General features: G+C 35.3%; 1 protein-coding gene across 1 annotated transcript; it reads left to right on the forward strand.

Moving 5' to 3' along the window:
• The first annotated feature begins 256 nt into the window (after positions 1-256).
• LOC149786734 (uncharacterized) lies at positions 257-7,607 on the forward strand. The gene is made up of 2 exons (XM_089978248.1): positions 257-715; positions 7,051-7,607. The coding sequence occupies exons 1-2, from the start codon at positions 331-333 to the stop codon at positions 7,488-7,490; spliced, it is 825 nt and encodes a 274-aa protein (XP_089834374.1). The 5' UTR covers positions 257-330; the 3' UTR covers positions 7,491-7,607.
• Positions 7,608-10,087: the final 2,480 nt, after the last annotated feature.

The following is a 10,087-nucleotide window of genomic DNA, read 5'->3' on the forward strand; positions in this document are numbered from 1 at the left end:
ATATAACTCAATTTAAATGAGTTTACCAAAATTTCAAATCACATTGATCTCTGTAAGCAGAATGTTGGAACAGCTTTTCGGTTTTTCCTATTTTATTGTTGCTAATGTATAAATTAGTAAATATGAAATAGCCATTCAACAGTGCCACGACAAGGATACTGTTATATGTGTGCTTATCTACATATATATGACTGTCTCTGTCATTCACGAACTATATATGACATCGATCGTGACATTGAAGCCAAGTTTTGTTTGCACCTGTTCAATGATTGCTTGCGTTCTCAGTGTGAATTCAGTCACCAGAAAGGTATAACGAGGAGAAAAGTTACAATGAGGATTTTAGTTTTGTTAATTTGCGTTCTTATAATCCCAGTTCAGACAACTGTTTTTGAGCCAGACGCCGTGATAGAGTTCTTGTTGCAAAAGGTAAAAGAACTGGAGAAACACCAAAGAGAATGCAGTAGCTATCAAAGCAGAATGCTATTAGAGCTGAATAACGTACGGGAAAAGCTCACTCAATCTGAGAGACGAATATCAGAACTAGAGGCTATAGTTTACGAGATGAGGACAGATGAAAACACTCAAAACGTGCACTTTACTAAAGTGGACAACCCAGTAGATTATCATACCAGTAAAGACGGTGCCAAAGTTATATTAGAAGAGAAAAATAGCACCCGCACACCAGAACCTAAAGCTATGCATTCACATAAACCAGGTAAGCAGTTTCAGTGGTTGGTCGGTCTGTTTAAGCCCATTTGTTTAAAAATATGCTCCATATTGTCATCACAATAACAGTAGGCAAAAACGGGGGCTATTATCGTAGCCTACTGTATAGTTTAATCTAACTTTTGACTTGGAACTATATCGCTGAAATAGTATTTTAGTCTAAGTCATCGCCTTGTTGCTGCCAAAATATTTGTAAAATGTTTTAATATGTCCTGAAAAATAGAAACAGCCTCTGTAATGGTTTTCCTATTTTGTACTTGAGTTTCCAAAATGCATACTATATGTCACTGAATTTTGTTTGATATTCATTCATTTCTTGCTCTTTTGAATAAAGAATTACATGGATCCTATTTTTTCGTTGCTTGATAGCATTGTATTAATTTCGCCACCTGTAATATTTTCCGTTGAAGTGATCCCGCTTCGTAATTATATTTTAGTCTGTAGGAAAGGTTCTCCAAATCTTTGCTCTGAATTTTATGTTCTATCGATTTTTAAATACATATTCAGCCACTATTTGGAGGATATGAGAGTTCTTACAAATGATACTAAATTGTTTAAATCAGTCGTTGTTGTTCGTTGGATACAGTGCTTCGTTATATGGTTATGGCAATGAGCATTCTTAAACAGTTGTTTTCTTATCTGAGAGTATATATGAGAAACATAGATCTTGATTTTACTAATTTTGGTTTAAGTCTTTGCGATATATTGATTTGATATATTCCGCGTCTTTGCTGAAACGATACATATTGTGTCAGTATATTTTTAAAAATGAACAGTAAACATTACGTAATTAGGGGGTTGATTATTTGGGGTCTACAATGTATATAAAAAGCGACACTTTCCTGCAGGACTAAGAGGTTTCTCCAAATTCTACAAGCAAAACAGTGATGTTATATGCTATATGTTCTATATTAAATTACTTATAATGTATAAATTACTAAATATACAATATGATGATATAAATATTCTGTGATACTTTCATCCTTCTTTCGAAGAGCAGCATAAGGAAAAATCCTTATTTCGATTATTGTCCTAAATTAAATTTTATTTAAAAAATTTACGTTTTGATAATAATAGCATACATCAAATGGTAGGTGGCGCCCCGAGTGGCCAAGTGGTCTAAAGCGCTCTCCGTTACGGATCACTGCCATCTCACCTCTGTCTGCGCGGGTTCGAGTCTCAGATTCGGCCAATGTGGGTATGTGAGAAAGCTTGCCAGTAGCTTCTCGTGGGTCGGTGGCTCTTTCCCGGTTCTTCCTTCACCATTAATACTGGCCGCCATATATTGCCTATAGTGTGCTGAAAAATGGCGTTAAACCCCACAACAACAACAAATTGTAGATAACAGGACTTAGTACTACTTTAAAATTTCGTTGCTTCGCTAGCAGACGGAGAAATAAGTTATTTCAGATTTACTATACGGTATCAATTTTTGTTTATCTATAATTTTATTATGTTTGATTATTTTGATTGAATGAGAATATGCAATGTAGAAAATATGAAACAGAGGATATAGGGACTCAGCGCTATTTTTCTTGCTTCGCTCGAAAAGCAGAAAAAGGCATAACCTCTCATGTACTTGTTTCTGCGAATTCTTCTGGTTTTTTAGCGTACTGTTTAGTGTGTCTTTGTACAATTTATTTTAAGTTAGAGGAATAATAAATAATATAATGCCTACCACTCCTGAACTATATAGCTGCATCGTGTTTATGAATTTCATTTTACCTTGAAGTAAGTGGGACTTTGGGTATAGAAAAGATCACAAAATATGTAATAACACAGGGTGTGTCTCCGTTAAATACTTCTAAGGTCTTGAGTAAGACTTTATTACATGCATATATAAATCTTGTTTTGTGTTTCTTATGTCATAAAAAGGTGTCTCCTACAATGTATGCTCTGTCACCATAAGATCTTTCTCTGTGTATTCACCGTATTTTAAATCTTTTAATAATTATTATTGATATGATAGTCATAATGTTTAAATAAGTAAAATCAAATTAACATGACTTGCATCAACATGTATATTTTAATAAAGGCGTGTATTATGCATTTCTGTCTGTCTGTCTCTATGTTAGTGATGTAGCGTATCTCCTACACCATTAAAGATGCATACCTGACACTGTGTGATATGATTTGGTGTAGCCTTTAGATATAAGTAGCGGGTTTGAGATTTTAATTATGACTCTTGGGATGATACCAGTTTTTAGGGATATGTATTTTTTCAAATGTTTAAAGATTCTAAATCTTGTAGGTAGAAATTTAAAAGTTGGTTTGTGTCATTTATATGGCCAGCGCTATTGAATATGGAATCGACATTTTTGGATAACTTCTGTGGTATCGTCCTAGGAATGGACCTGGTCGGAAACTTTCCATCGGTTACATCTTGGAAATTGATGAGATCCACACCCAATAATCATATATAAGTTTGAAGAACATAAGATGGAAACAGACATACTGGTATATTCAATACAGACCACGGGTCACGTTCCCCAAAGGTTGTGGACTTGCCTCTCGGTCATAGCATGGAAGCAGTTGAGGTTCTCACCTTTTAACCGTTCATTGGTTGAAGGACATATGAAGATATTTTACAGATTTCTAGTACAGAACCTGTAGTACGAGACTTGCTTTTGGGTCATCACTTCGTAACTGTTTAGATCCAAGCATATACCAGTCTGTCTCTCTCTCTTTCTCTTGTCTCTGTCTGTCTGTCTCTCTCTCTCTCTCTATGTGTATATATGTATATATATATATATATATATATATATATATATATATATATATATATATATATATATATATATGAAACAAACTGACAGCGAACAGCGCGAAACTACAGTCTAACTCTACATCCTCGTGTGTTTGTACCCCCTCCCCCAACGGTTTAAAAAACGAGAACGTTTAATGTGATAAAAAGTGCACAGACCTAAGTAAACTGAATCACTGATTTCTAATTTCTAACCTGAATGTGACCAGAATGGCACTAATGTAGCATCCCCATCACCATTTCATGCTTAACGGACTTTCCATACTAACACGGTGCCGTATTGCGTACACTATAGGCTAGTCTATTTCCATCAGACAACATAATGACGTAGTTCATCCTATTCGGCAAATGCTGAATAATTGCGTAAATTACATAACGTTGAGAGTTTGGAATTATATCCCTCAGCATACACGAACATATAAATTAAACCGCTTGTTAAACTCACACGAAAAGCGTAGTTGTCATTTTCCTTTGCTTGATTCGACATTGTAAATATCGGAAGAGGACGACTTATGTATGCACATCTGTAGTCGTGATACACTTCTTTGCTAAAAATGGACTTGTCCAGAAACTGGAAATGGATCCGAGCATGTCCCTCTTTTGCAGTGAAAACTTTCGTTAAGCATTAAAAACGCGTGTAAGGTGACAGTATTATGGCCACTCTACTCAGAGTCAGGTTAGAAACTATAAATCAATGAATGAACTGACTAAGTTCATTGCACTTTTCATCACATTAAAGTTTCCGTTATTTAAATCAGTGGGTTTTTTTTATAGAAACAAACGGGTTTATATTATCAGACTATAGTATCTAGCTAGCATGCACACTGTCAACTCTTTAATGAGTCGTTTTTAAAGCAAATACAAAACATAGAGAAGACAAACAAATAAAACAGAAAACGGTTATGTTTGCGAAACTTTACGTCGCTATTTATGCAGGCATTCAACTTTTTAACTATATTATGTGACAACTAGTTTAGTTCAGCTTGTTGCTAATACTGGAAAATAATTGTATTGATCTAGAAATTGATGAGCCATAATGGCATCTGTTATTTTTTGTAAATTTATACAAGTGCAGATTATATCCCGGATATTTCATTGCTATAGCAGTTATAGGCTATTAAGCAAACTTAGAGAATTATTTAAAAGAAAATGTGTCGGCTGCAAAAGATAATTTTATTTGTGCATGGTTGTCTTTTTCTAGTCTTCTTGGTTTAAATCGCTTGGTTTCAGTGTTTTAAGGCGGCATATCTAGCAATTTTCCTTTCCTTTTCTTTCCTGATGTGGGGACTCCAGTTGGGGTTTTGCGCAATTGTAATACGTGCTATATCACTGATCGTGTGGCCATAGGATGAGAAGTAATCTGCGACCTGGCTTCTGTACAGCTTCTTTGACATCCAATCATATCTATGAAAGTTGATCCTTTTGTGTAGATTTTCAGTTTCTGCGACATACCTATATAATTCTGCTAGTTCGGTCATTTTCACTTCTAAGGCTTTAGCGGTAAATTGTAAAATAGAGCTCACAACTTTATTAACTATTTTAAATATTTTATAATTCAATCGTTGAAATTTCAAGATTTTATAATGTCTAAATTTCGTTTTCCCTGCTTTAATAACTGTTGTACGTTGGACTAATTCAGGCTGAATTATCGAGGACATGAGAGCTGCTAATTTGGTTAGCTGTGTGATCAGATCATGTACAGTTTCCACAAAGACACTGTCAAATAAAATGTTTGCCACAGTACATGAGATTAACATAGATTTTTGCCATTTTGCCAACATCCTCTTCATTGTGCATGTTACAAATGGAAGCAACTTGGTATTGCCTTGTTTGCTTCTTTCTAAAATCAGAACAAACAATAACCTTTAATTTGGCTTTTCTATATGTCAACCATTACGTTTAAGTTTCATTTTAGCAGGTAAAAGAAATTAAAAGCCACATCCATGCTGATGGGTCAATTCTCGGGACCAGGTTTATATTACACGTCCTTCTCCAGATTCCTTCTTTGGGTAGATGCAGTACATAGAAAAACAATATGAGACACAAGTCTAACTGCTGATTTCTGTGTAATTTCTCCTTTAATGCAGCATCACTTGTCTTTAATATTATTTTTCAAGTTTGTGTTCTCTATCCTTTTATTTAACAGACAATAAAGATGTGAAACCCAGAAATATATTTTGTATTATTTCAACATAATTTTATCATTTTGAGATTTATCGAAAATTCTAACCTATTACTTTAAATAAATGATCTTTTAACAAATTGATTTATGTCTCGTACCGAATGAGTCCGGCTGGGTAACACAAACAATTTCTGAACATACCGCGATATGCACAATGGTATACTGCAATTATAATGGGGACACATAATTCAATGTTCTGGAGTAGGAACCGGGGGCATGTTGTTTTTTTAAAAACCTACGTTTGTCAGTAGCGGACTATATTTAAAATTATTTTGCCCCATGAAAAATGAAAACATGCTGTTAATATCACTAAATTCGTAATAAGATCCCTCAGGAATTTCCCTACATTCTTTGCAGACGGAAACTACCGACGCACCCATGCAGTGAAAAGTACCAAAGTACAAACATCGGAAACAAATATCGCGGTAAATTGGTATACCGGTAGTGATTATAAGGATGCAGTACAAATAAAAGTACTCCGTTTAAAAAGTTACTCTGAGTGTGTATAACGATTCAAGGCAAGAGGCATACCAACGCAGGCCAGGGCACGCAAGTTTCGAATTTCACTGAGCGATGAAGAATAAAAATAAAAGCAAAACATACACTAGATCACATACACCATGACTCCCTATTGGTTCCAAAAAGACAACTGGTTTTGTTTAAGTACGCGTGAAAAATAGTTCGCTTTTCATATGTTGTGTTTTTAAAATCCGTCAGTATATTGATGAGAGTCCTTCATGTTCCATGCATAAAAATTTAAACGTCTTTAGAAGATTATCAGAAAAGAATTATCATATGATGCACCTCTCTTCTTGCATTCCCTATCCTCAATCTAAATTAACTTTAAAACTTTAAATTATACTAAGTGACATGATAAACTAATGCATGTGTGATTTTTTTATTTATTGTAGTTTTACTATCTTAATTTGATGCACCAATTTTATTTGTTATATCCCATTATGTGAAGTATAATCCAAGATGGCGGGAAAATTGCACCTGTATATCAGTATTTCATAATTAAGATGGGAAACTGTATATTCGCAGTATGTCATAACCCTTACCACTCCATAAAAGTACTCACGCATAATAACACAGAACCATTAAGATTTTGAAAAGGCTATTGTGAGTTTCTTCACCAATTATCAATTAGTTTTATTGATCAAACTGTGCTTTTAATTTGCAAACGTAGAAGAAACGGGAATTTGTCCATAGGCTGATGTTTTGTTAGTTTTATAGATCACTAGCCATATACTCATTGAACATATACCGGTGCGATATATTTTAAACCAATTTATAATGTTTTTGGGGGAACAAATTAAGTTGTCTACTAACAAATACATCTTACACATTCATGCTCATACATCTTCGATCGTTCCAGGTATTTTCAGAAGAGAAAGTCGAGGGATTACCCCAAAACAGATCGCATTTTGTGCAGCTATGGTAAATGGAATAGGATCAGTCCAAAATAATGAAATCATCCGTTTAGATACTGTTCTGCACAACGAGGGCAATGGCTTCAGCAAGGAAACTGGAATATTCACCTGTCCACTAACGGGTACCTACTTCTTCACAACAAGCGTTATGTCACGGCCTGCGTCTGGTGCATATGTACATCTTATCGTAAATGGGAAAGTTAAAGGCAACAGCTATTCTTCGGATTCCACTTCTTACGAGCAGGGAAGTATTTCAGTCATAGTGCGATGTGAAGCTGGATATAACGTTTGGATCAGCGCTAATACCGCATCAGAACCATTTGGGGACTATTACACATCTTTCTCTGGTTTTCTAATTTGGGGAGATGCAACAGGAAGTAGATGAAAAAAAAATGAAAAGCACTACTATAATAAAAAAAATATAAAAAAATCGTAAGTGTGTTTAATTTACGGTCCATAATTAATTCTGGGATAATAAAAGTCCAAGTGATGAATTCTGTAAGATTCCTCCTTTAATCCTGCATCATCTCTTTAATATATTTGTGTTTTGTTTTACCACACATCCATTACATAAAACACAACACATATAAACAAAAACAAAAAAGGAAATAAATATTGTATTTTTATTGAACATAACTGCTTACTTTGGATATTTAGCGAAACGCCTAACCTTTGAATAAATGTTATATTGTAAGTTATTGATATATGTTTCATATCAATTATTTCACAGTCATACATGATACTGAAAAAGACCTTCGATTTAACAATATATTTTCAATAATGTTTCAAACAAATTTTAGTATGGTACCTTCAAGGTAATAGCGGCACCTGATATGTACAATTAGCTCTCAGTCTTTCTCGTAGTGTTACAGACACCCACCCACATACCCATATATATATATATATATATATATATATATATATATATATATATATATATATATATATATATATATATATATATATATAGAGAGAGAGAGAGAGAGAGAGAGAGAGAGAGAGAGAGAGAGAGAGAGAGAGAGAGAGAGAGAGAGAAAGAGAGAGAGAGAGAGAGAGAGAGAAGTGAGTAATTTTTTCGCCTAATATGAAATATTTGTATTGATGACAGAGACCAATCCTCACATTTTTCAGTATGCTGAAAATGACCCTTTGGACTTATTTATTCACTTATTAATGTCTAATAGAGCGTTTGTAAAATATAGATGACGATTATGCTACTGCGAGAAATAAGAACGGAAATTTTTAATTAAAAAAAAAGTAAAGTGAAGAAAATAGGTATTGCTTTCTCTGCTTGTAACAATAAAACTGAAATCCCTACACAATTCATGTCACTTGTTGTACTCTGCAGTACTTTATGAAATAATGTTAAATGTCAATAAAAAATCTAATAAACTTGGAAAATTCTGCATGGAGTAATCTAAACGTCAGGTATTTAAGAATGGTAGTATGATGCAAAGAATTTGCATCTATCTTGAGTAGTGAAGTGGGGCGATCTAGGGACAATGGGACTTACCATTAAAAACAGGGTCCCCCCGGCACTCTGGGGACTATGTAAATTTAACATGGAGAAAACTTCCCCGGCACTCTGGGGACAATGGGAATTAACATGGGTATCTATTTTGGGTCAGTCTAGGGACAAGGAAAATTTAATATGGGAGAAAAAAGCAATTCCAGGGACAAGGGGAATTGAACATGGGATTTTTATTTTGATTTTGTTTTTAAAAAAATAAAAAAAAAAAAAAAATAAAATAAAATAAAAATTAAAAAAAACGGGTAGGCAATTGAAAGTCTGTCTCTTTTCGAAAGATGTGGGTGGCCCTGAAAAGGGCCTTTGGATTTATGTTAATATGCCTTTAACATAAAGGGCACCTGCGGCATCTTCTTGTCCTCAAGCTGCGTCTTACTGCAGGGCCATAAATCAGAGTCCTCTTGAGGCAACCTTGTCTTTCCACATACACTCTTCGTATCCACAGACTGGTGTCTGACCTGTGGACAACTGTCCACTTGGATCGGACATACATTAGCATGTCCGTCCTGAACATCATTGAAGAAACAAGGGTTGATGATTCGACTGTGGTCCATATCTTGAGGCGCCGAGAACAGGTGAATCAATGCAGTGAACCGCGCTTATTTATAGGTAGAGGTAGGATTGAAACGGATTGAGTTTGTTGACCAATCCAAACACGCGTTACACAATTCAGTCAGCCTGCATCCAATCCGAAGAGAGCAGTCTGTGACGTCATGTGGTCTATATAGATTCGCTAGCGCCTGTGTGCAGTCAATCTATGCGACAGTTATTCAACATGACGGAAACTCAGAAAACGATCCATTGGGGTGCACCAGCAGTGGAGACCGCGCAAGGGAAACCGGACTTAATTTCAGAAGAGGTGAATTGGGATTTTGTGGATTTTCTCACCTCGCAAGAATTTGTTCCGGAACCTTCATTACCACACGTGGAGAATTTTAGACAGAGACAGAAAGAAGAATTGGAGAAATTTATACAACGACAAAAGGAAGCGGAACAAGCTTTTCTTTTACAGCAACAACAGCAAGAAGAGGTAAGAAAAAAAAACAACAAGAAGAAGCAGCAGCAAAGAAACAAGAGGGTGAAAATCAAACGGTCACGGTACTGTTAGACATTTTAGCGGAGTTAAGAAGTCTGAAACAAATGTATCAGACTTCTTTATCACGACCGAGGAGAATACGACCTTCCCGAGCTAAACACGCCAACCCTGTGACTAAGCCTACCGTACCACCCTTAGTGATTTCAAACCAGTCATCATCATCAGAAGTAGGCCTCGGCCGTGGCAAAGGCTTAAGACAGTTAAAGTTGATTGCTTAAACTCATCTCTACACCAAAGGCCCTTTTCAGGGCCACCCACTTCTCTCGAAAAGAGATAGACTTTCAATTGCCAATAACTCAAAAAAAAAAAAACCATTTTACCCCTATAGTACGTGTATATGAGTGCGTGAGTGTAGCTT

The sequence above is a fragment of the Sinohyriopsis cumingii genome, chromosome 12 (assembly GCF_028554795.1).
Source record: "Sinohyriopsis cumingii isolate HCF-2022 chromosome 12, ASM2855479v2, whole genome shotgun sequence".
NCBI lineage: Eukaryota > Metazoa > Mollusca > Bivalvia > Unionida > Unionidae > Sinohyriopsis > Sinohyriopsis cumingii.

What these genes read in the sequence shown, in the direction of transcription:
- LOC149786734 (XM_089978248.1), top strand. Translation starts at nt 331, where the DNA reads ATGAGGATTTTAGTTTTGTTAATTTGCGTTCTTATAATCCCAGTTCAG. An exon ending in TATGCATTCACATAAACCAG is followed by an intron (nt 716 to 7,050) that starts GTAAGCAGTTTC and finishes CGATCGTTCCAG; the next exon opens with GTATTTTCAGAAGAGAAAGT.